The sequence below is a fragment of the Hydractinia symbiolongicarpus genome, chromosome 13 (genome assembly GCF_029227915.1).
Source record: "Hydractinia symbiolongicarpus strain clone_291-10 chromosome 13, HSymV2.1, whole genome shotgun sequence".
In the NCBI taxonomy this organism is placed as follows: Eukaryota; Metazoa; Cnidaria; class Hydrozoa; order Anthoathecata; family Hydractiniidae; genus Hydractinia; species Hydractinia symbiolongicarpus.
The window spans coordinates 7,316,968-7,343,580 of record NC_079887.1 but is presented as its reverse complement, the minus strand read 5'-3'; the positions used below and the strand labels follow the sequence as shown (position 1 = coordinate 7,343,580).

The following is a 26,613-nucleotide window of genomic DNA, read 5'->3' as shown; positions in this document are numbered from 1 at the left end:
TAAAGTTATTGATATAGAAGACACGTTATTTTTTTGCCTCGAAAACGTGGAAAAACCACCACATTGTCAAATTTGATCTTGTTGTTACAGCAATATTAAAACACTTACGACACATTATGAAGTTATAGAGGACTTTCCACTACTATACCATTCGCCTAATTTGGTGGCAAAATTACACGGAAAATGTCTAAAATTCTTTAAGGTGTACCACGCGGAAGGATTAAGCCGAACAATTGTTTCTATTTAGTGTGCACTCACAAGGGGAATGGTATTCAATCACTATCATCATCATCCGAACTTTGTTCACCAGAGAATTCTGCTTCTTCTTCTTCTTCTTGGGCAGAACCTTCGTCTAATGCGACCAACGCTTCGTCATCGCCTTTGCCACGCTTTGATCTGGTTGACTTTGACGTTTTAACCTCAGCCGGAGATGACTTCTAGAATTTACAGAAACAGAAGATTTATTTATATACTAACAATTTATTTTTACAGTGAGATTTTCTAAGTGCAATCTCTCTGCCCCATCGAAATGTTTCAGATGTGTTTCTAAAAGTGTACAAAAATTCCAACCAGGCTGGTGATTATTCGTATTTCTTTATTGTTCCGAATTGTGCTCGAAAAACAAGGTTTCGGAAAAATTGGATATTAGGTCCTGTGAATGGTGCAACTTCTGCCAATATAATGAGGTAGCTACACTTTTTTGGCCATTTTACAAAGCAAAAAAACATTAGACTGCAGAAGTACAACTAAGATTCACATTTTAGGTAAGCAGCTTGCAAAAAGAGCTAGTTGCCCCAGAAGACTAAGTTTTTTTAAGTACAAATGACCATGCTGACGTCAGCAACAATAAACGATAGTAAGAATTTGTAAAGATTTAATCAATTTATCTAAGATCTGTAACAAAAGTCTGCTGTGAATTTTTCTGATTTTTTAATATTTTTTTGAGATTTTAGTATAGAAATAGCGTATATAATTACTTGCAGGAAGTAAGTTCGAAATTTTCCACCTTGTCTAACTATATGTTGGGAAGGGTTGTAGCTACACTGTAGGTACACATTTTGAAGAAATCATGACGTAGGAGAGTGAAAAGATTTCAGAAATATTAGAGAAAAAAAACTAAAATGAAAGCTAAGAAAAAAGAGCTACATTATCCTAAATATCATACTGAGCCACGGGCTTTAAATTTAATCCATCATTATAGAATGTCTTATGCTATATGGAATGCTTCATCCTATCAATTCCATTGAAAACAGTATTTAATTTTAACCATATTGACATGTACTGCATGCTTCGCTACATTTTGGTGGAATGACTCACAGTCTATTTGCCCATATTTTTCAGCTGCTCTCCATGGTCGTCTTTTTGTTGTGATGTTTTTATAGTGTTAACTGGACAGTTGTCACGCGTGCACAAAAAACAACCAACCAAGTGGTAAGAAATAAATCTGTTGTTTTAAAAGAGACCAAGTGGCCTCCAAAACGATGACTGGACACACCAATACATAAACTACAAATAAAAAAAGGGAAGCAAAAACTTACTTTCTCAGTTGCGTCATCGTCATCCGAGGAGGAGGAATCATCGTCTGTTTCGATATACTCTTTGCTTTTAAACTTGGTATTATCACCCTCCTTTTTGGGCGTTTCTTTCTTCTTCATCATGTCTTTAATTGACTTGCTTTTTTTAGCAGGAGAAGGAGCGCCACCGCTTTCTTTCAGCTTTTCTTTATACTCTTTCATCTCTTTGTCGTATCTCACTTTGGCTTCTTTAGCCAGGTTCTCCCATTTCTAAATGATACGTTTATCAATATGAATTTCAATCGCTTGACAAGGCCTAGAGGTGATGTTACATTAATATCACAACCCTAATAAAAGATTAGGTTCGTATCTGATCATTTATGGCATCAATGTTGTATCATACCACAACTAAGAAATGAATTAATAAATAACGACTTATAATTAACAATTTCATTAAGGACTTTAACCCTAATTTTCTCAAAATAGTAAGTTTTGATGAAAATATTAGCTGGATCGCTACTTTGTGACAAGCAAGCACGAAATAGAGATGAACAGGTTATGTAGCTTTGTAACGAGCCTTTTTAAAAAATGATATAGACGTCTATATTGTGATGTTTTGTCATTGGTAAAGACCGTATTAGGTGAAAATTGGTACAAAAAATAAAAAAAATGCTTTGTTTTCATACAAATTAGCATACTGAACAAAACAGCATACTGAACAAAACAGCATACTGAAAAATATAATAACAACAAAATATATTTTTTTGGGAGTGGAAGCAATTTCAAGTCAAAATTGGTCCAAAATTTGAAACTGTTTTGTTATCGACAACATTTGGCACAGTAAACAAAGGCACGCTAAACATGGTGGTGGCATCACAACGTTGCTTTTGTGTCACTTAAAATATTACCATTTTACGCTACATTAATACATCTTTTGTATTTTCACACCCAAAGCCATTTGTGCGCCAAACTAGCAAAAGCTTCTGATCTTGGGCTTTCAACCTTGGGAACTAAATTCGAACTTGGTAATCTTTTATACAGCTATGGACAGGATTGCATTTTAGATGATTTAGGAATAAAAAAATACGCTAACGACACTATTAGCATTACTCATTATTATTCTGAATACTTATACAGGATAGCAATTACAATGTTGGAAACACTGTTAACAATGTGGGTCCTGTGTTCAGAATGTATACGTTATGTAAACACCGCCATTGCCTATTCAATTTCCCTTACGTGGCGTGGGTTTACCCATAGCTGCGGCAAAGTCACTTGGTAAACATCACGGACCTTGCGATTACGAAGCAAACTGTGGACCAGTAGGCTACGCGTCGCTACGAAGGGATGGGGTTAAATCCCTTGTTAAGATATTTCATACCGTGTTTTGGAGAATATAACGTATTTTAAACTGATTTGTTGTTATAGGCGCTTTACAGGAACGTTGGGATTAACGAGGATTACATTTTTAAATTTTGACATATAGGGGAGTGACAACAGAAGGAGGGTTAAAATTCAATCGTTAGATTGATGTTTGGCGTTCCGTTCCTAATTTTGAGCGGTCTTCCTTCATTGGCTTTAAATTTATTTTTAACAAAGTCAAAAACTAGGGCGTGACTTCTTGTTTACATATTGATTGAGATTAAATCGAAAAAGCTAACCTCCTTTGCACCCCCCACATTCTTCCACATTTCTGCACCCTTCTTTGAAATATCAGTGAATGCAATGCCAGGATTGTCAGCTTTGATTTTCTCTCTGTTGCTGTTGAGAAATAACATGTATGCCGACATCGGGCGTTTAGGGGCGTTTTTATCCTTTTTCTTTTTTGTGGAAGAACCTGCTTCCTAAAATATAAATAACAATTTCGCAGGTTTGAGAAAACAGTAAGTCACTGGGTTCTAGTTTAAAAGCCTATCACAACATAATGATTCTCTTTTCAGCTAAACTAAGAAAAACTCAAAAACTAGTTTAATTCCCTAAACTACCGAAAGTTTCAAATTTGACAAGCTCCACCTCTCTTTTCGCTTTTTTCGGTTTTGATTCCTTGTGCTTTGATTCTGATTTTCGTTTCTTCTTCTTCTTTTTCTTCTCTTCGCTATTTTCGTCTTCATCCTCGTCATCACCACTTGAATTCGACACATCAGAATCAAACCTGAGGAGAAGTACCTTATGGTTATAAAACAACGACAAATGCTGGTGATACGCTTTAAAAGAAACCGCAATCCTCAATCTGGTTAGGTATAAAATAAAACGCATTAACATACACATTACATACTGCAGGGTTGCCACTTTAGTCAGAGTTTAAATAGATTGGGACTTTAGAGGATCCTTGGTATGATTTATCAGAATTTTAACACAATTCACATGCCCCCAGGGTGACTGCTAACTAAGGAGAGTGCACCCCTGTATAAAATTTATACAAGTCAAATAAATAGTGAAATTGAAGAAAATTTTGGAGAACTGGAGAGTTTTAAGGAGACATGAATACCCTGAATTAAACAGTGGTAGCATATTACACATATTAGTTTAAGGAGAGAGCTTAAAGTGAGAGAGAGAGGGAGAGAGGGTGTATTAAAATTATCCGACTTACTCTTCTTTAACATCGTCTTCTTTCTCATTAGCAGGGTTAAAATCTTCATCTAAAACACAATACAAAAGTGTAGGAAATGTCTTGTAAAACGAAATACAGCAACACCAACACCAACACCAACAACAACACCGACACCGACACCAACAAACAACAACAACAACAACAAGAATAAAAACGTAAGTACAAACCTTCCTCTTCACTGTCATCATCATCGTCTGCTTCATCGTCACGCTCCCTCCCTTCTGCTTTCACCTGTTTCAAGTAAGCATCGTGTTCCTCCTCGTCTGACTCGAACATGTCGTTAAGATTACCACTAACTGATTTATTTCCTTTGTTTTTGATGTGCAATTTCTTCGTGTTGACAAAGTCGAATAATTTGTCATATTCCTCTCTACGTCAAAACATTAGGATTTTTTTCATTAACATTTTAGCAGCGAAAAATTCCACTGAATTTTTTATCAAGAGAAGAAGAATAGAACATGAACCAAAAAGAAAAAAAACTAAGTACCAATCAATTTAAGTTAAAGTTTCTAAACATCACAAACAATAAAAAACATTTTAATTTGATTGTTTAAATCAAGCTAAAGATAAACGCAAAAAGACGAAGTTACTACTGCCCGTTTCTTGCATAGCAATAAAAACAGCAAAAAAAAAAGAAAAGAAAATACAGTAGTGATATTTGATTAGATTAACCTTAAGAAAACAAATTGTTTGCAGAATAAATTTAGCCCAAAATCGCAAAAATAACCTTCACAAGGAATTTTAAAATCTGTTATCAGCAAATATTTGCCTTTGAAAATTTTCCATTTTTTTAGTATTTTGCGGCAGTTTTTGTAGCAAATTTTTTTGTTCGGCCAAAAGCGTTCTTTGTAATCCAAAATAACTCGCACAGATAATTTGTCCTCGTAAGGTATTAAAAAGAAAAATAATAAATACATCTGAAATGTTTTTAATGTACCCGTTGTAATCCCTCTTTTGGGGTTTGAGGTCTACAATTTCTAAAAAAGGACAATTTACTTTCGCGGATAGGTATAGTTGCAGGTATAATTCAGTAGACATAAATTAAATATCTCGTAAAATAATATTCCCGCAAATTTGAAAAATTAACGCCTTTATTATATATCACTATCATATAAAAAATGACCAGTAAGATCGTACCTCGGTAAACTGCTGAACGTAACAGAGGTGCCATTCTTCAAATCAACGTCAAAATCGAATGTCCTTCCAGTAGTACTGCCACGTGCAAAATTCACCGCTGAAATTTCTTCAAAACGAATATGAACAGGTGGCTTATGCACGAATATAAATCCTCTTTCCAATGGGTAGAGTAGACCGTTGCTTGCTTTGTACGAGCAGGTGATAGCACTCGTACCGCTATTACTACAACAACAAGTTTAAAAAAACGTAACATGAAGCTAGCAAAAATAAACCAGCTGTTTCAGCATGAAGAGATTTAGAAGAAGGCTAACAAATGGCCTGTGTTAGCATTATAATTAAGTAATAACCACCCTCACCAACAATGGCAGGAAGCAACAAAAACAAAACAAAATTTATGATGATATAAAAACAAAATCTCTAGTTTGTGAACACTATGCTATGGTGGCAAATCGAATGTAAAACCCAAAACAAACCTGCATTATTTTTAATTTTCTTTTTTTTGTACCCCGTTGACACAAATAACAACCTAGTTTTAAGTCAGTTAAAAGATGGCTTGGCCTAATAAGCAAATTCTTTTTTTTTTATTTTAGCCTATGTTGCCAAGGCAAAATTTTGATTTCAACCTCTGTTGCTAAAGGCAAATTTTTTATTTCGGCCTCTGTTGCTAAAGGCAAAAATTTGATTTCAGCCTCGGTTGCTAGAGACAAAATTTTGATTACAGCTGCTGGAACTTGCTAACCGTAATAAATTTTGATTTAAACTTCAAAAAAAAACCTCTTTGTTTTTTATAAAGAACTGCTTCAAGATTTCGTTTGCCCCTTCACAAGTCAAAGGTTGATCACGTTAGAAGAATTACGAATGTGTACAAGGAAATAAACAACATGGTTATAAATGCAACCAAATGATCCTTCGTTCATCAATTGACGTAAAGCCATGTTTTAATGTAGTACTCCCCGACTGACTTTATTCGTCCTACAGAATTCAAAAGGTGCAGCTTCTAGAACCTGGCCCAATCACGTTTTTCACTTGACACAGTGACCAGAACCTTGTTACACAAATTTGGACAATTTTTACGGTAAGTAATTAGGAAAAAAAAATTGTAGTAGAACAAAAACTCATTTCTTACTAAAAAAAATAAAAACAAACCTTTTAAAACTTCCTGGGACTGTAATCTTGCGTTGACATACTTCCTTCAAAACACGACTAACAACTTCAAACACAGAGCCAGACATTTCAGAACTCAATTTATTATTATATTTTTTTTCCAGTTCCTCCCTATAACACAAACATTTCTAAAGCTGCTATTTTTATTAAAAAAATTTCCAACAACCAATAAAAATTCTGAAAGATTGCAATCTTCCTAGTATCGTGTTCATTAGGTATCACTATAAATTTTAAAAGAATCAGACATAATGAACACACTGAGAGCAGCTTCTACAATAAGCACACGCATGCATTTCATGAAGTTACTAAGAAATTATTTGTCCTATTTTCTTCCAATAATAGACAACCCAGACAAAATCACTGGCAATTCTATAAAGGATAATTTCAACAAAGTCAAGACAACTTACTCTGTAAGGTTCAGCTTACACGTCATTTCTTCATCTCTTTCAAATTGTAATATTAAAAACGGGTAACGTGTTTGACCTTGACGTAATGGAGGGTCCATGCTGACCTAGAAATGTGTTCATAAAATATCACTAAAATTAAGAAGTGTTGGTGAAGAAGAGAGTGTTTTTGTTTGTAGCAATTACTGACTTTGAAGGTTGTACGGCAGGCCAAACTTAAAAAAATACTTCTTCAATATTCTGCAAAAATTGGAACGACAGATATGATAGGTTTCCAGCAGTTTGATATGCTTTTATGATTTCACTGTAAATTTAATTTTCACAATTTTCATATCCGGCTAAAAACAAACCAGCAACAATTGTACTAATCAATCTTGATACGACGCTTATTAGTTTTGTTCAAAATTAAAAAGGCCTTGACCATAAAAAAATCTACCAGAACAGAATTTCCAGATAATGAATTTCAATATATGAAGCAATAATTTAATTAAGACCTGAAACTTACTTATCCCTTAAATAAGGAAAACTTGTAAAGAAGAGCAACCACGAAGCTAATAAAGTAAGTAAATAGGATGGGGTAGTTTATTGTAGGTATTGAGTCTATCCCTATGCCACAAGCACTAGGCCAGCTGAGATTGCTTAGATGGAAGCGTCATACCTACCATCTTCTCTTAGTTTCTCAACGCACAGTAACAGTTCACCCAACCTTTGCTACTTATGGGGTGAGTTGACAGAGACCAGTCTCGAGTATTGTGATTTTTTGGCTAAGGTTGGTCACGTTAAAAGAATTACAAATTTGTACAAGGCAATCAACAACACACTTATTTATGCTACTAAATGAACCATATGTTTTTAATCGACGTAAAGCCATGCTTTAATGTAATACACAATTGACTTTATTCGTCCTACAAAATTCAAAAGATGCAGCATCTAGCAAGCCAAAAAAATTTAAGCAAGACATATACATTGCGTTTCCCAATCACGTTTTTCACTTGACAATAGTGACCAGAAGCTTGTTACACAAATGTTGACAAATTTTACAGTACGAGTGTACTGATGGGGTGAGTTGGCAGAGACCAGTCTCGAACATTGCGATTTTCAGGCTAGTGCTCTAACCACCAGGCCATCCACATAAAAAAATCAAAATCAGGTAAAATCCATCATGATTTAGTGCAACGTTTATACAGAAAAACAATATGGTACTTACAACAAAAAACATAAAGCGGTTGTCTTGATGTGGTAGTAAGAATAATCTAAGGACGGTTGTGTGAGGTATTTTATAATCGTAGGTTTTACCATGAAGTTGTAAAAAAGATGGATATACTCTGATACTGTATCGACCTCTAAAATTAACAATAATATAATCAATTAGAATTTAATTTTGCACAACTTATCATGTTCAAATAGGGTTTAGCTCATTTATAATTTTATCACCCCAATATGGACAACTTTTTATGTGGCATGTTTTGATTTTGCATTGAGAAAAATGGACATGCCGACTTATTTATGTCGGTTTAAAATGTAAAAAAAAAATTGTACAAATCTCAAAAATAGCAATCTTGCTCCATATGATCCTGCTTTTATAGATACACAAATGTTTGCACAAGTACAAAAATCCACAAAGTTACGTACACTGTTGTAAACATTTGTATTTCATCTACTGCATTTTATTGTAGCCCATTTCATTTTTAAAAATATAGAATATTTAGAAAATATATTAAATGTAGAAGACTTCACGCTTTTGTTACAGGGAAGGGGTATAAATGCCAGGGGTCAGAGATTTCAATTACAGGAATCACAGTGCATATGCAATAGTATAAGCAAACTTGTAGCACATTAGCTGCCCAAGTGCTGCAAAAATGATGGATTGAGTGGAAGTTAAACTCAGAAACTCTTGCCTGGTGAGTTCTATCTACTGCACTACCAACTGTGCTAGTGAGATAGCATTGGATGGCTAGCAGTTGGAAGTTCAATAATAAAAGCACATATAGAATTAATACGCAGATATGATAGTATACCTGGGTGTCAGGCATGCCACTTCAGCAAAGGTGACAATTGCATCTCCAGTAGCTTGAATAATGTCTGCTTTGGATATAATTTGTTCGTGGAATTCCTAAAGAGATAAGGTAATAAGAACATAGCCAACGCAGCATGGTTTAGATTTAAGGTAAAACTAAACGCAATAATTAATCATCATAAAAACTTAAAAATTGCAGTGTACGTTGTCATTTGTCAAGCATATGGAAAAAGGAACTCGGCACAAGGTGGCCTCTGTTGGCTGACAAATTTATCAATTGCATAATGGCATTACTTAGTACTGTACTGTATACACAAGGTAGAAGGGATTATTTCAAAATCTTATGTAGAGGAAACAAAAAACATATTCCAACTCACCTTTACTGGATCCTCAGCATTTTCATCTTGATATGCAGGTACAAAAAATCTCATTTCCATCAAAGCCACTTTTGCATCATCATTACGATGAAATTCTATTGTGACTTCATTTTTGCCTAAAAAAACAATCTTGTGTGTATAAGAACCAGGCTTACTGAAGAGTTTTATTTAAGAAAACTGTCTCTATGTTGACACACACAAAAAAATTATTTTGTCACAGTTTAACAGATGTAAATCAAAAGTAACTTCTGGCTGAATAAAGTAGCCTGTATAAATTTACTATGGTTAAGATTAATAGACGCTGTACTGGGAAATTTTGTCATGCAATTAATATAATATTCAAGGTTTGAATGCCAATGTCACAGCCGTATTTTGTCTGTCTCTGTGCGGACCCCCCGCCAAGTTAGAAAATGATGTTACGGAAACACGAATATCTAATGCGTTATAATTATATTTTTAACCACTTTGTTGCAACGAATAAATATAACAGACGGGCGACCCCGTGGATTTTTCCACGGGTTAACGACTAGTCTATAATATAATACCTGTATGCGTCTGTCCATTTGTCTATCACGCAAAATGGTAGCTTAGCTGTGCAAGTAGCGAGACGCACGCAATATAGTATCAAAAGGTTGGGCAAACCCGTTGATTTTTCCACGTGCTAACGACTAGTAATGAGTATAGTAGTAAAATGGCAAAGCACCACATTTCTTTTTGGGGGAAAGACTGATTTTCTTGTCTGCTCGTACTCATAACCGTAGCAGCTCACCAAGGTGAGCAGCCTCTGGTCAATAGAAAATTGTAGGTAAGGGTAGCCAGCAAAATAGATCCGTAACATAAGACTTCATGGATATTCTTACCTGTTGTGGCTTGTGAAACATCTCGTAGAGGAATTTCAAATGCTGCTTTATTGTCAACTTCAAATGACATAATTGCACCTATGATATAGTTAAGAGAATAGTTTCAGAAATAATATTAAATTCTAGAATAAGTTCTGTTGTAGTAACAATACACAGTAATTAATTATCTGCTATGAAAAATATAAATTTATATAAACAATATATGCAGTTTATCATATAGAAAAAAATACGGTACCTATAAAAGGTGAAGTGAGGGAAACTTGATCGTTCCACAAAAAGAAAGAAATTAGGAGAACATTTGATGAGCTTTGGAAGCTCTGTAAAAATGAAACCAATTAACCAAGATAACTAATCTACCTTTAAATTTTGCTGAGCCCCAATTCCAGCCTTTGACACACAAATCCTGTTCTTGCAAAGGCACATTGTAATTTTTGCTGTAATAATCCTTTAGCCTTTCATATTCCTAAAAAAGAAACTTGCCAAACTTAAACTGTTTCAGAAAACAAAACAAATTATTACACAATTCTTTATTTTTATTTTCTTAATATTATTTGATATCCATAAATCATGATGTATTAAGTTCCAGAATGTTGTGTATTCTTTGCAAACTTGCTGCTGTTTCATCTGGCAGGACTGTCTTTTTTACCGAATGTGTATTGTACCAAAAGGCTGGAGTCGAACAACAATAATGGTGTAACTGTATTCACAAAGGAAAATTTTAAAGGGAGTACGAAACGCCTGTTGCTTTTCAACTTTAGGGACTTACACAATAGTTGAGCTAATAGCGGTGGAAACGTTTATGATCACTTAGAACAAAAACAACAACTTGAATCGTCTTAAATATCATGTTTGGCATTCAAATATAACTAAAAATGACAGGAAAGTGTATATTTGATATCCATGATTTATTTGATATAAATACTTTTAACTAAACTTTCTAACAAAATAAACTTCAAACATTTTGATATAGCTAGCCAGCTATATGCTTCAAAATTTTGCATGGAAACATAACTTTATTGTACATATAGCCAGTCTAAGCAACAACAATGACTTTAAAATCTTTTTAGAGTTATTAATTACGTTTTTAAAGCTAGTAACATTTTTAACAAATGCAGCTCCTTATGTTGTCCCTATTGCCTTGTTCTTGCCAAACTTCTAATTTTAATTCCTTCTAATTTTTAATTTATTTTACAGACCGTCGCTTATTTTACCACCAAAAAGAATACTGAAGGAAAATTTTCCTTTTTTGAGAAATTAAACATAAAAAAGTATCAAATTCATCATAAAAAGTTAGCTATTCATAGACAGGTTGTCTAGACGTCTATGTGGTTCTAAAGTGTGTATAATTTCTTGCAGCTTGACCTTTTGAGTGGTCTGTTTATTACACACTATTCTTCGGAAATTGCAGGGATTTAGCTTATTTTGGATCGTTTCGTAGCTCACGTAAAAAACTAAAGGCAAAAGTAAAATGTATGCATTCCCATCCTTCTCTTTAAATGTTTGTTTACAAATGTCTTTTTTAAATTTTTAAAACATGCTTGTGTTATTACCACAAGAAAACTTTATGCACTATGTTTGATCACTCTATCTATTAAAGTTGATTGGACAAAAAGACTAGGATTTGTGTTTATTCAGACTAAACATTCTGGTTTTCTCTTTACAGGAACAAATTTCGGGAGACATTCAGGTCTCAACTGTACTCCATTAAGTTTTTCTTTTACTTCCACAGGGATTGAGATTTTGATTAAAGTTTTCAAAGAGAAAGCTTGAATTTTTGAAATTTTTCTGTTATAAGAATAAAATGAAACCTTTTTAAGTTAACTTCACCTTTAATCATAATGCAAAACATGTTTTTTCAAATTCAATTTTTTATGCAACACAAAAAAATGAATGCAATCTACCAGTCCTTTTAAGAAAAATCTTAGTTGTAAAGCAAAGCATAGCTAAAGTATTTTAGTCATTCAAAAATATTGTTGAACAGCTGTCACAGACAGGCTTGAACAGGAATGGTGTGCGGTTGTGCACGCCTCCGCACACGCCATTATTGCTTTTGGCGTGCCTGCGTAAGATTGCACGCTTACAAAGCATTTTGGTGTGTTCTTAAAAGGTGGGGACGATTTAACCAGTGAACCCCAAACACTGGAGACTGCAAAACCCCTTAAACATATAAAACAAAAAAAGCACGTTTCTGTAGCTACATCTCCCCTATTATAGCTTCAAAAATTAAAAATCCAACATACAAAGTAATGAGAGTTCAGATACATTCTGTCTCTTTTAATCAATCTTCGTTCTGCATTTTTTTCTTTTTCTTTTTATCTGCCATGTGCCAACATAGAAGTTTTGTAATCATAATAACACTTACCACAAGTAATAAATGCACCAGAGCATTTTTTATTAAGCGAATTTAATCGCAAAAATGCTGTCACTTAAAAAAACTTAAAACATGTAAAACAAAATAAGTTTTTAAGTTTGTATTATTATTATTATTTATAAAGTTATCACAAGTGAATAGGAGAAAATATGCTTCCTTTTCAAATTAAAAAAAATCTTTTAAGTGTATCCAAGTGGCTCAAATAAAACTTCAAAATTCATTCAGAAAATTTAGCTACATTTTAACCAAATTTATATATACAGAAAAAAATTATACCGCATGTGGGTTTCGGTTTTAAAATTGTTCGAATTGGTAATTGTGCTTGAAAATATTTATGTGCGTCTGTTCCGCCTGTAAGTGCAGTTTTGCTTCATCCGTGCTCCGTTGGCGTTCCCCCTTTGCATTAGTTAAGAACCACATGGCTGATTTCTTGTGTAAGACCTGGTTGCCAACAACGAAGGGGCCAGGCAATAGAGATTCATGTGTACGTAGTTCTTTTAACTAAGTCAGGAGTCAGTGAATTAGCTAGAATAGTCAGGTTGGCTATGAATAGGCTTATTGGTGGATTAAAAAGGACCAGTACTATTCAATAAATTTAAGATCTAAGCAAATGGGAGTGTCCAATGAAAGTTGATTCATACACATTTTTTTTCAATTTCAATTTTTCACCCAACATATGCATGTCAAGTATTTAAGGCGTGTACTACGCACGCCTAACTTCACTTTATGGCATGCGTTCTGTTGCACTCGCCAACCAGATTTTGGCGTGTGATGGCCTGCACGCCAGAAATTTTACTACTGTCCAAGCCTGCACATGTTATTAATAATCTAAAATACCCAGGTAATTAAACTTTATTTTGTTCAAATTAATCACCAAGTTTCAAGTACAAACATATAAATATTATCTACATTTTACTTTCTATTAAGTCATAGAAAATCATTAATACGATTTTACGCAATTCACCACAACTCACCCAATGATTGCCACATTTTAGAATGGTTATAACTATTTCATATATTTCTATTGGTGAAAGCATCAATAAAAAAACTTACAATTTCTTTGAATCCATGATATTTGTAGTTTTGTCCATCTTTCAATATGATTTTAAGTCCAAACCCACGAGCAACGCGCATCCAGTAACATGAATCTATATCTGTAAGTGGAACTGATTCAATTTTTCCAGTCTTTTGGGACTTGAAAACAATTCCAGTTTTGTTCAGCTGAAGACGTCCAGCATTCTTAATTTAAAGAAGAAAATGCCAGATTGAATTATGCTTACCAATTAAACATGCATTTAAAAGAGGGTATTGGGCAGAGTTTAAAGTGAAGACAAGAAATACGAACTTACCAAGGCTCCTCTGATGAGAGAAAATACTTCTGAAAATTCCAGTGAATCTGTCATGGTTAATATTTTAGTATTCTAAACAACAATAACATCATACTATAATGTTACGAAATCTGATATTAAATTCAGTAACATGCATTCCAATGCCTCAACATTTCTATATTTCATTATAATCCAGTAATTATGATTAATTACTAGCCATGCTTCTACATTATATATTTTTTCCCCACATAACCACCTAAATGGGTGTGAAGTTTTCTAAACTTAAACATTCTTAATAGATACAAAAATGCACAAAATTGCACAAGCTTTTACAGGAGAGATGTGGGATAGCACACATCATCAGCCACAAATGTGCAAATATATAATACATATATAGATGTTTGTAGAATGTCAAACTGATAAAAATAACCATAACCCAAAAGCACACCTAAAATAGTGTTGGACTTTTTGGCTACACCAGAGTGTTAGCTACGATTCACAATTAGGGCCTTTTTGAGACCATTCTTCTAGCGGAAGAAGTCAATGACTGCATATGGCAAAAAAATTGAAATTTGTATGATCCCAGATGCTAGAACAGCTATCCTGATTGCTTGTAACATTGATCTTAGGTCTTAAATCATTAAATTTGAATTATTTTATTGTTGTATGCTTTTATGGATAAACAATGAGAATGTAATAATGCAATAAATGAATCTTTGGCTAACTTTGCGAAGTAGGTTTTAATAAATGAATATATTGGTAAGTTTTAAATACAAGCTTTCCTGACCAATCCAATGAAATTGATGTGTTTTAGCAGGGAACAAAAATTGTTAACCCTGTGCTTTATAGAACACTTGCAAGAACTTGACACAACACTTTTCAATTTTTTTTATCTTTTAAGCTCTCCTGAAGTGAAAATTTTAGGAAAAGTTAGTCTTAATAAGTAGTACATGTATGTCTGTGCCCCATCACATGTACATCGCGTATAGAATAACACAGGAAACAACAATATGACTAAAAACACACACTAAATAGTACTGCATATTTTATATGCACATATTATTGGAATATATAGAACTAAAATTGAAAAATATATTCTACGCATAGCTAGATAGTTTTGAGTTTTGTAGCGTAGGTAGTCTCGGGTGCTTGATACAAGGGGGGGACACTTAATAATTTTTAGAGTTTTTTCCCACCCACCCATACCTTATTAAGACCCCACACCTTATTAAGACCCCCTGCTTATTCATTTCGTCCAATGAATAAGCTCCTGATAGTCAAAAATTAGCATCGTTGACGCAAGCTAGCACTACATTTATTGATTGTTACGCACTGCATTTGTACCTACTTTGTATCACATATTGTATCACACATGTATCTCATCTCTCAGTAAACATTCTGACCCATCCATTGAATACCCCCCTGCTTATTGGTTTTAAAAAAAAATCTGACCCCCAAGCTATTAAGACCCCTCTCCCCCTTGTATTAAGCACCTGAGTAGTCAAGAATTCACCATAAACACCTGGGAGCACATCATGCAGCCTTTGGAACATTTTAAAGCAGGGCCTGTAGAATGAAAAGTGTCTCAAATTATGAAAAGGGTGATTATGAGACATTAAAAAAAAAGATTTGCTTTCTGTCATATCTTTTTTGTGGTAGCCCTTCATTGTAGAGTTCAACCTAAACATGGCATTTTTGAAATTAGTACTGTTACTCTGTGACGGTGACATTAGGAGTAATCCAGGCTTGAAGTTATAAAGTCTGCCCAGGGAAATTTTAATCACACCAATATGAAATTTGGCAAAAGCGTTGGAACTCAGTGTGTGGCGAAGGCATTGTGTGCTATTGTTCGGTCAACAATATTCAAGGTCTCTCTTTGGGCCTGTTAGATTTTCAGCCCTGTGAATCTAGGTCAGCACTCGGCAATGCCGACCTGAAACCTGACCTTCATTAAATTGAAGTCAGCTTGTACATGCCGACCTATATTCTTTCCTTAGTCGGCATGCAGAGAAAATTAATTTGTTACGTTGGCAAAACCGACCTTCTTGTACAAAGTATCAAAAATGTAGCTTCAACGAATTTTTACCGTTTCCATATTTCGCTCTGAGCTTTATTTGCTATTAACAAGATTCTTTGAGGGTACTCAGTATAGCGTCTGTATTTTGTTAGTGTCAATCAACTTTTCTACATTTATCAGGCTTGTTGAACAAACAAAGAAATGTTGGAGCGTCGAAGTGAACTCCCCATTTTGTCATAACTTTTTAACTTTTGTAATTTACAGAGTAAATGATTTACCTCACAAGTGAAATCCCCGTTGTCGAGCCCCCGTGACATAAATCCCCTGTAACAGGTTTTATCTACAATTAAATCCATGATATAATGTCTGTTCTGCCTGTAAGTGCAGTTTTGCAGACTTGCTTCATCCGTGCTCTGTCAGTATTATCTACGCATTAGTTAAGAACCACATGGCTGGATTTCTTGTGTAAGACCTGGTTACCAACAACGAAGGGGCCAGGCAATAGAGATTCATGTCTACGTAGTTCTTTTAACTAAGTCAGGAGTCGGTGAATTAGCTAGGATGGCCAGGTTGTCTATGAATAGGCTTGCTCGTGCCGACCTTGCCAACCTGTCAGATCGGTTTGTCGACCTAATTGATGCTCTAGGTCGGCAAAACTTCACCCCCTTTCGCAGGTTCAGATTGGAACTTCTTTCCCTATAACAATTATGGTGGAAGGCATCCAACTACTTGTGACGTTTTTGTGTAGCATAAATGATCAGCTAACATTGTCACGTCACAATTTCTTGAAATTTGATGAAGGTCATAATGGAATAATGTTTATGATAGGTTTTACAACATCCATTTTATGCAATAAATCACATTTTTTTTGTCTTTGATTCTCACAGCTGAAATAATCATGGGTTTTTTACTGCAAATGGTTATTCTAATTCTGATGTGGATAGGTTAAAAGTATTGCAGTATGTTACAGAGATTGTTTTGAACATACTAGCCAAAATGTTATTGCTTCTGGTTTCTCTATGGTAAAAACGGTCAATTTCAGGTGAAATTATTAGAATTGAAGTTTTGTGAAGGCCAAATTCCACATCTTTGTCATCTTTTTGGGATCATCTCTATGACTGTTTGAGCACGGAAGATATTCATATTTTTCTAGGAAATTTCAACATTCGTTATTTCAATCTAAATTCACATAGACTAGCACAAGTTTTAAGCAACTATATACTATGATTTACATGAACCAGCTGTTCTGGATCATGTTTTTGTTTATATTAATGTTGCCTTTGAAAGTGTAGTAAAATGTGTTTGTTTTTCAGACCATGATTGCGTTGAAGATCAGGTTAACTTGTAAATGTGAAGATGATCAAGGACAACGAATGAAAGATGCCAAGAGTAATGAACAATTAAAACATGAGAACAAGTTTATGAGAAACAATTCAGTAAATATAGCTACAAAGACAGCAGTGGGTGGGGGGGGGGGGGGGAGCAGGTTTTTTTTTACTTTCATTACTTTTTGTTTTAATTATTAGTATTATATCTACCATATTTTCCGGTATATAACCCGCACATTGTATAACCGGCCCTCAGCTTTTTTAGGAGGTTATAAACTCACTGCTATTACATAGCCAGCACATTCGTATAACCTGCATAAAATTTCAATCAATGTGTTTTACTTACCCGCACCTTTGCATAATCCGCATCGTGTTAAAAATTTTTTTAGCGTATTTGTACTTATCTTTAATCATTTTTTAAGCATGTGTGTGTGTTCTGTTTTTTTCATGCTGGAGACTAGTGGGTGACGTTTAAACTTGTGAACCCCAAACACGAGAATGCCAACAGTCCAAATCAGACAATGCTGTTTTCTTTTTATTTGTAGACATTAGTTTCAGCCAATAAAAACTCTTGTTTCCTGCGATTAAACAAACAAACAAATAAAAAAAACAACCATGCCATCATGTTATAAACCTGAAGTAAAATCTCTGTTTTTATGTATATTTAAGTTTTTTTGGCATAAAAATAAAAAACATAATAATTATCACGGATTGTCTGTAACAGCGATGTACAGAACGTTCTTTTCTAATGCTTATAGAATTTTGCATAATAGATAGTTGCGTATGTCTTATTAATTGTATCTTATTATTATTTATTTTATTTGATATTTGCAGTGGCCACCTGTTGCCCGAAGGTAGCGAAGATAAAAAAAGAAAATTATTATCTGTGATAATATTCCATCCATCACAGGACTCGTCAACCGTAATATTTGTGTACTCGTTAAAAAGTGTCTACTAAATGATCTAACATCTGAACATTTTGACAATTATTTTGTCAGCCAACAACATGACAATAACACACGAAATAACGGCAGAGTTTCTATTTTGCAGGGGGTAAACTGTATAATTTACTGCCACTTGAAATTCGAAAAATCGGGCGATGTGCACTCTCAGCGGCTATCTTAGTCACTGTGCCGTCCAGTCTGCTTCAAGTTTAGCTAAGTGGGATTAATGTTTTGAACTATGCCTATGTCTTATTTAGCTCCCACATGAAGTCACTTCACACCTTGTGCGCATACTGTTGCATTTCTAGTTGATCAATTTTTTGTTTGTTTTTATCGTTTTTACTGCTTTTTTCCATTTTTATTCTCAGACAGGACGGACATTGATAGCAGTTTTTTTGTATTTTTGTATATATTTGCAAATTACTGAAGTCCTCATCCTGTATAAATATTTTTAAATAGATATTTTTAAATAAATAAATACTTTAATTTTAACATTTCTCAATATTCTTAACATCATCATCATTCTCGGCTTAACCTCCGTTTTCCATGCTAGCATGGGTTGGACGGGGTATATTAATGGCCCTCTTCCAATCTGATCTAGACTGTGTTAGATCTAAACTCAACTTTCTCTGTATCAAGTCTGTCCTTATAACCTCCTGCCAAGTCTTTCTCGGTCTGCCTCTGGGCTTTGCCCCAGGAACTATCAAGTCTCTACACTTTCTTACCCAATTATCCTCCTCCATTCTTACCAAGTGCCCCAGCCAGTTCAATCTTCTTATCTGGATAACATCTTTAATTCTACGGAGACTTAGCCTGCTTCTTAGCTCATCTGAACTCTTTCTGTCTCTCAGACTGACGTTACACATCCACCTAACCATTCTCATATCATTCCTTTCTAAACGGTCAAGATCTTCCTGGAATTAATAATTAAGTCCTGGGCACTAGGTTGTGAAATGCGTGCCAAATAAACCTAAAAATGATACCTGTTATATTGCTCTATTACCAGAAGCAAATCATTTCAATGTGCTCAATGTGATTGCAAAGATATAAATAGATTAGAATTACATTCAACACAGAAGAAAAATGATCTCCAGAATTGTGTTTCAGAGAGAGCTCGTAATATTAGCAATAGAAAGTTAAAGCAATTTCACTGTGTGAAAAAAATTAAATCACGTAGTTGAAGCAAGATTACATAGATATAGGTAGATATATAGATATCACGCATGAAGTTATATTAATGTACGCATTTTATCCCGTTGGTACTAGTTTCTTCATTGAATCTACAAACTTTAAATTTCACAATAAATGACGGAAAATATTAAACTTATTACATAACCCGCACCACATTATAACCCGCACCAACGGTGGAAGTTGTAAAAATCAACTTATAACCTGCGGGTTATATAACGGAAAATATGGTACTTATTTTTATTATATGACAATGTACTATTATCTACAAGAATTCTGTATTAATACAGTTTTTGAAATGGAAATAGGATTAACATGTAAATGCAACTTATAATTTATAATGTGGTGAAGGCCATTCCTTGAGACGAGCGCGATTGCACACACACTCGCCCGCACACTCGTAAAAAATTTTACGAGTTCTTTTTACGCACTCGTGACTTTTTTCTTTTTCCAAAATATTAGCTATAGAGTGATGAAAAAAACTTTTGTTATATTTAAACGATCTACACCAATATTTTTTTCGCTTTTTACGATGCTGCTTTATGATTTTGACACGATCTACAACGATCTTTTTGCTGTCTACAATCCCGTTTTCATGATGTTTAAACGATCTACAACGATCTCTTCGCTTTCAACGATGCCAATTTTATGATTTTTAAACAATCTATGGCAATCTTTTCGCTGTCTATGATCCCGTTTTCATGATTTTGAAACAATCTACATCAATCTCTTGAATATAGTGTATTAATAATCCAATGGTAATAAAGAAAAGCAACAAAACCTCCATAGTGTAATTTCATATGTGGTTATTAGAAGAATATGGTGCTAAGTCCTTATAATTTAAAATTAGTAAGCATTAAAGAGGCCTGAGTCCTTTTTGTTGTTTTTACTTGGTAGCACATGATTTATTTACTTTCCCATTAACAACTTTTGATCCAAGAAACAAAATCATAATCATAGCTTTCAGAAAAGTTTTACTTCCATACCTAAATATTAAAAATGACTTCAGAATCAAGTAAAAACTTAAATCGCAGTTTTCTCAAAATCAAGAAAATGGACTTAGGCCCCCCTCAGAATTAAGGCTCTCAGGACTTAGCCCATTTAGAATTAGGGCACTCAGGACTTTAGAACTAAGGTAGTGATTTATTTATTTATTTCACCTAAAGGCAATAATGGAAACAAGAAGAACAGAACAAAATTAGTGTTTTCAGGATTAAAGTTCATCCTTTGAAATAAAATGTAACACGTTTCAAGGAAAAAACATTCATATCGAAAGCAAATTTTTTTTTACTTGAACAGAAACCATGTAAAAAATACAAAAGTATATTTTCTGCCGGATGCCAAGATGTTTCTACACAACATTTATTAATTTACTCCAACTTTACTTTGTCTACCACAAAAAAAGTCTCGTTTTTGACCCTCCTCCATATAGCATTATATTTGGTTTGGTTTACAATAGACGAATTACAAAATAAAAATACTTCAGTTTAATACATAATCTGATTAAACGGAATAATTTTTTAGAAAGGGTTGAAGGAAGTGTGTAATCGCTGCGAAAAATAAACTAAAATTTGATATGGATTCCTCAAGAGTTGATACAATGGCAAGAGGCATCTCTCACACTCAATGACTTCAAACTGTGCAGTTTATTAATTCATTCAATTCATTCAAACTTTAATGTCTACAACAAAAAACAATGTCTCGTTTTAGACTCTCCTCTGTATAGTGTTTTTCGTTATATTTGGCTTACAATTTAGATATTAGTTCGTTATTAAAATATTAATTTTGTTTTTGTTAATTCTCCCATGTGATTTTGAAAGCCTTCTTTCGTAACTGTTGCATAAAGCCAAACATCTCAAAAAAATATTACATGAATTGTTGTGTAATTATAAAATGTTTCACAATCGAGCAGTAAATGCTTAATTTCGTTTTATTTATTTAGCTGGTCATTCTCTTGTGGTCACTTAAAAAAACTGCTGGTTCTTTGTTGGTTACTTCAAAATACAGGTGGTTCTTTTGTGGTTACTTCATAATACTGGTGGTTCTCTGGTTCCTACTTTAGTATCTATGACGATTATTGCATCCCCAGGCAGAACATTGCTTTCCTCAAGATCTATATGTTTTTTCTTCGTACTTTCCTGCGACATTTTGTTGACAAAAATTTTAGCACTTGTCTCGTTTTCAATTCAAGTCATACTTTGCGCAATAATTTATAAAGGGAACCCCTCCTCAAGTCGAACGATGAATGAATGACTAACATTGTTGCCAGGTTTTACATCTGCTGCATTGGTGCTAGGATCGCATTCAGTGGAATTCGAAGTGGAAAAGCGAGGGCCATGTACTACGTTAAGCGCTGGCTAGTTACCCGCACGCTATTTGCCACGGTCTTTCAATTTTTTGATCGTCACTTTTTATGTTGATGTTTTTTTGAGCGTGAATCTAAGTCAAATTGGAACAAGGCCTTAAAAAATAAGTTGTCCTGTGTCCAGGAAATTTTATCTACACCAAAAGTAATCCAAATCAGGTATATAAATATACTGTGTGCATAAAAACTATTAAAAACGTTAGGTTTATTACTCCAAAATCTTTCAGCAAGGGCTTTTCATTATGTTCAATATGCAATTTTTTATCAAAAGCATAATTTACAATTTACAGTGGTTAGGGGTGACTCCATGCTCGACTTGTCAAAGAGAGGGTCATTGGCTGTTTGTGGGTGGGTGGGTTTTTTTCAGTGGCCATTCCTTTTGTGAAATAAATGTTCATGACAAAATCTACTTGGTTCGCAAAAATTGTGGTTTGCATTAAATGGTTAACTAGCATATGCAAAGATATCATTGAAGACTCTGCAAATGTAGGACTATTCTTTTAAATAATCTGTTACACTTCTTATTCTATTACACCTATTATTTGTATCATTAGCTGTTTTTTTTCTTTTTAAATTTAATTACAATTAAGCCCAGATTTAATTATTATGATGATGTCATATTTAAAGTAATAGCAAATTTTGACATTTTCTGTCATAAGTAATTTTGAGGGATGTGTATTCAAAGCTTATTAATGCATAGATATTATAAAGGAATTGATTAACATTTGATTAACTTTTTTCTTTTGTCAAAATGACACTTGTTTTTCCCATCCCAGGCCTTTTGATTTTTTACTGACATCCTGTTAAACTTCGTATATATTACGACAAAGTTTTACATTATTGATTGCTTGAAAATGGGTGCATAAACACCCAAAACATTGTAAACAATGTAGTTTATTTCTCTTATCAATTTACTACTGCAGCGATTCTTCATCATCGTATTAGCTAAATGTTCATTCAGCTCCATTTATAAAAGAAAGACTTTGTGAAAAAGTCTCATTCTCTCATTCAGAATGTTAGGTGGTACTACTTTTGGTTGAGGGAAAGGGATTTTCCACGGTCTTCCCTTGTCTTCCCACAGAAGAAGCTTTGATTAAGCAAGAACAAGTAAAGTATCTACTAGCAAAAACATACCTAAAGCTACAAAATATGTCTGGTTTGAAGTTAAAAAATGATAAATTCACCCCGATTTATGAAGAGCTTACTGCACGAACAGGTGTTTTCCCAAAATCATAAAATGGCTAGCCTCAGTAGCTAGATACCCAAAAAATGCAGACCTGGGTTTTTGCTGTACCAGAAGAATGAAAAAGCCTAGACCTATTATTAGTTTAAGAGTATCATGTGATTTTTACAGACAAGAAGAGTAGGCTTAAGCTGAGTGTAAAACATTTTATTAGCTCTATAATAGCTGCTAGCTCTACATACATGACCTAAGGCTTAGGCTAAGCAGCAACTATGGCTAAAATATAAAGTAACTAGCCGATGAACAACAATGGCTTATTAAATGGATAGCAAAAAAGGCTTGAGCAAGTATTTCAAAGTGTTAAAAACAATTTGAAAATACAGTTTTAACAACCTTCCAATTATCCAGGTAGCATCCAACGGAAAGAACCAGGACGGAAAAACAACACGACAGGCAAAAAAACCTTGTCGCCATCCCATGTTCCCGCGGAAATCTCCCGCAAAACGGGACACAACACACTTATCCCACAGACTACGACCCTGTGCTTAGAAATATTTTCTTGTTTGATTTCTTCGAAACAAAACGACTGGCTTATTTTAACCAAAACGCTCAAAAAAACCAAGTAAAATTAGTTCTTAATAGTATATTTCGTACAATGGCACTGAAGGGTCAAATTTCTATTCAATATTTCAGAACTCCTATTCAATATTTCGGAACTCCTATTCAATATTTCGGAACTCCTATTCAATATTTTGGAACTCCTACTCAATATTTTGAAAGTTTTTCGAAAGTAGTTGAATAGAAGTTCCGCATCTTGAATAGAAGTTTTCCGAAAGTGCTTGAATAGAAAGTTCCGATTATTACATAGAAGTTCCGAAATTGTTTGAATAGGAGTTTTCGGCCCATGAATAAAATCCCGATAAGGTTGGACAGAAGTTCTAAAAATGTGAATAGATGTTTTGAAAAGATGAATAAAAGTTCCGTAAGTTGAATAGAAGTTCCGAAAATGTCGATAGAAATTTGACCCTTCAGTGCCATCGTAATTTCGTTACGGGCAATTAAGAAACTCATAACTTTTTTTTAGCCTTCAGGGATCGCTCTAGATAAGACCTACGGCGGAGTGTAAAACACTTTCACTTTCAAATAACCTCTTCTCAACGGTGGATGAAAACAAGCAATCGAAACAGCTGCTTCGTGCCATTCATAATCTCAGCGATATCTTTTGGTTGGATCTAGAGGAATTGTTGGTAGAAAGAACTTTACAGCCAGCCTCCCCTCTTAACCCTGGTTGTAACAGATCAGATATGGCCCCTCCTGGAAATAATAGACAGGGTATATCCCTCGATAGTTGTGAGGCTAGCCATTTACTATATGCACATCTATCTAAGTTAGCTAAACAATTTGTATTTCTTATCTTGTTAGCTACCTAGAAGAAAAAGTGGGTCTACATTAAGTAGAAACTTGAGATAGCTTAGCTATATTCATCTTCAATTAATTTTCTCAAGAATACAAGATCCAAAAGGTATTGATTAAAAATATCTTTTCTTATTTATTATCTTTTTTTTTTCTAGTACAAGTTTTTCTAAAGTATAGCTAGTGAAACTATCAAGCTGTTCAAACTTGGAACAGTCTGAACACTAAAATACCCTCAATTAATATCACAGAGTCCTCTTTAAAAGTAATAAGCAAACACCTTTGTAGTTATTTATAGACACATTTTACTAAAGCTTTCTGAAGTAAATTCTTATTTAGGCCGCCATCAAAAATATGTTATGTTCGTGTCCTCTGACCGACTCACTTCTGGTAAGAAAAACCTGAGTCAAACGCAATATAAGGTCACATAATTTTTTGTGAGAACTAATGTTTTTGCAAAATTGACAAAAACTTGCAAAATTAATTCTCATAAAAATTATTTCCTTTAGAGTATATACTCCTGTGGCTACTAATAGCTTACAGGGCAGCAAAAAAAGGATCTGCAAACAAGACGCTATACTGTTTTTTGGTCCTGGGAACCAATTTATCAGCTCTGATCTGAAAATCCTGGGTAAAAACACGCCCGACCGACTAATTTTTGCAGGGTCTTCAGGCCGCAAACATAACATATCTTTGATGGTGGTCTTACTAACTTCAGGCCATTTCTTGAATAAAACTATGCCAGAGCTACAAAAAGCACCCGCTAAAAAAATTACAAGTGCTACTGTGGCAACTCCACTTCTTATGTTTTGGTCAAACTGTCTCAACACAGGTGTAACACCTCTGCTTTTGAGGACTGCAAACATTGCCCCCATTTTCAAAGGAGGTGACCAAGGCGAAGTGGGCAACTATCGACCAGTTGCCTTGACTTCACATGTTTGAAATATTTGAAATATTTGAAAAAGTTATAAAAAAGAACATAGTTGATCATCTTGTACAGTACAATCCCTTTAACAACTCACAACATGGTTTTAGAGAAGGTCGTTCCTGTTTATCACAGTTACTGACCCATTATGATACAATGCTCAGTTTCGAAAGGCCAACACGAACAGCATCATTGACATGATGAGCATTGGACTCGCCGAGTTGGATGCATGAAGATCTCACAAAATCTACTTCAAAGTATTCAAAGTAAGTATGCTATGGTGTACGAAAATTCGCACTTGTAAGCAAAAATTTACAAGTGAGATGTGAATATTTGCAAGTGTGATTCACACTTAACCATTTTTGTTTTTGTATGGAAATTAATTTTGTAAAACGTATTAACCACAAGTGCAAGGTTGAAACGTTGGACGCGATGATGTGTTGGCAGATTCGCTATATGTTTTTGCCATTAAATATATTTCTAGACATTTTTGATTTCTTTTTCCCCTTTTAAAAAGATTTTTTTAAAAAGATTTTTTAAACTGTATTCAACATGTTTTTTCTTTGGTATTACATCACGAAAACATTCGTCTGAAAGCTGTATTAAGGTGCAGGACACCTAAACCTCTCTCATGTTCTGGTTATATTTAACTTGCATGCGTGTGCACTCTTCTTGCAGTATTCTCTGTGACAATGAAGGTTGGACTGATTTGATGCATGGCTCCAAATGGTCTTCCGTCTTTCGTTCGAGTCTCAGTGTAATGCACCAGCCAAGGATAAGAGTGTCAGCGTAAAGGAAAGGGGCCGACTTTAATGTTCTCTATACTTTTTAAACAAATCAATCACAAAGAAATAAATGTTATGTAATCAGCGTAATAGCCTTTTTCATCACTCAAAGAAAAAATTCACGAGTGGGATAAAAAGCACTTGTAAATATTTTTACGGGTGTGCAGGCGAGTGCACGTGCGATCGCACTTGTCTCAAGGAATGGCCTGTAACTTACTTATATACTTGTATTCATTCTCTTCCTATTCCCTTATTCCATTCTCTTTTATTCTAAAATACTTTCTATCTACCTCTCTCTCTTTTTCTCTTGCTCTTTTTCTCTCCACACTTTCCCTTTTCTAATTCAGCATTTCCCCGGCAAAAACTTAATGGTGACTGTTGTACGCTAGCGATATTATTTTGTTTTTAAATGGTTTTCCAACTCAAGCCATTATAGCTTTATGATCAAATTTTTTTGAGCTTATCAAACAACATAAATTTATTCGTTTCCAAATCGTTTTAAATCGCTAAATGTTGGTTTCATGAAACGATATGTAAACGATATTAAAATTGTTGAAACAATCTTGAAATGATCATGATCGTTTCAATATAAAATGTGTAACGATGGTTTAGCCGGTCCCCTAACGCACTATGTATTAGCGTAGTTTATGAGTTGAATTATACTGATTGACTGACTAAGGAG

The 26,613-nt window shown here is 34.2% G+C and overlaps 1 protein-coding gene across 1 annotated transcript in view; it reads right to left on the bottom strand.

Moving 5' to 3' along the window:
* Positions 1–63: 63 nt before the first annotated feature.
* Positions 64–26,613, bottom strand: part of LOC130622984 (FACT complex subunit SSRP1-like) — a 92,060-nt gene continuing 65,510 nt past the window's right edge. The window contains exons 2-17 of the mRNA XM_057438454.1: positions 13,805–13,878; positions 13,509–13,694; positions 10,442–10,547; positions 10,085–10,162; positions 9,225–9,340; positions 8,849–8,943; positions 8,038–8,173; positions 6,834–6,937; positions 6,409–6,537; positions 5,263–5,484; positions 4,293–4,495; positions 4,105–4,153; positions 3,528–3,666; positions 3,176–3,358; positions 1,539–1,784; positions 64–437 (exon numbers count right to left, since the gene is read on the bottom strand). Coding sequence (XP_057294437.1) covers positions 273–437; positions 1,539–1,784; positions 3,176–3,358; positions 3,528–3,666; positions 4,105–4,153; positions 4,293–4,495; positions 5,263–5,484; positions 6,409–6,537; positions 6,834–6,937; positions 8,038–8,173; positions 8,849–8,943; positions 9,225–9,340; positions 10,085–10,162; positions 10,442–10,547; positions 13,509–13,694; positions 13,805–13,858 — 2,211 coding nt within the window. The 5' untranslated portion in view covers positions 13,859–13,878 and the 3' untranslated portion in view covers positions 64–272. The remainder of the gene's footprint in view (positions 438–1,538; positions 1,785–3,175; positions 3,359–3,527; positions 3,667–4,104; positions 4,154–4,292; positions 4,496–5,262; positions 5,485–6,408; positions 6,538–6,833; positions 6,938–8,037; positions 8,174–8,848; positions 8,944–9,224; positions 9,341–10,084; positions 10,163–10,441; positions 10,548–13,508; positions 13,695–13,804; positions 13,879–26,613) is intronic.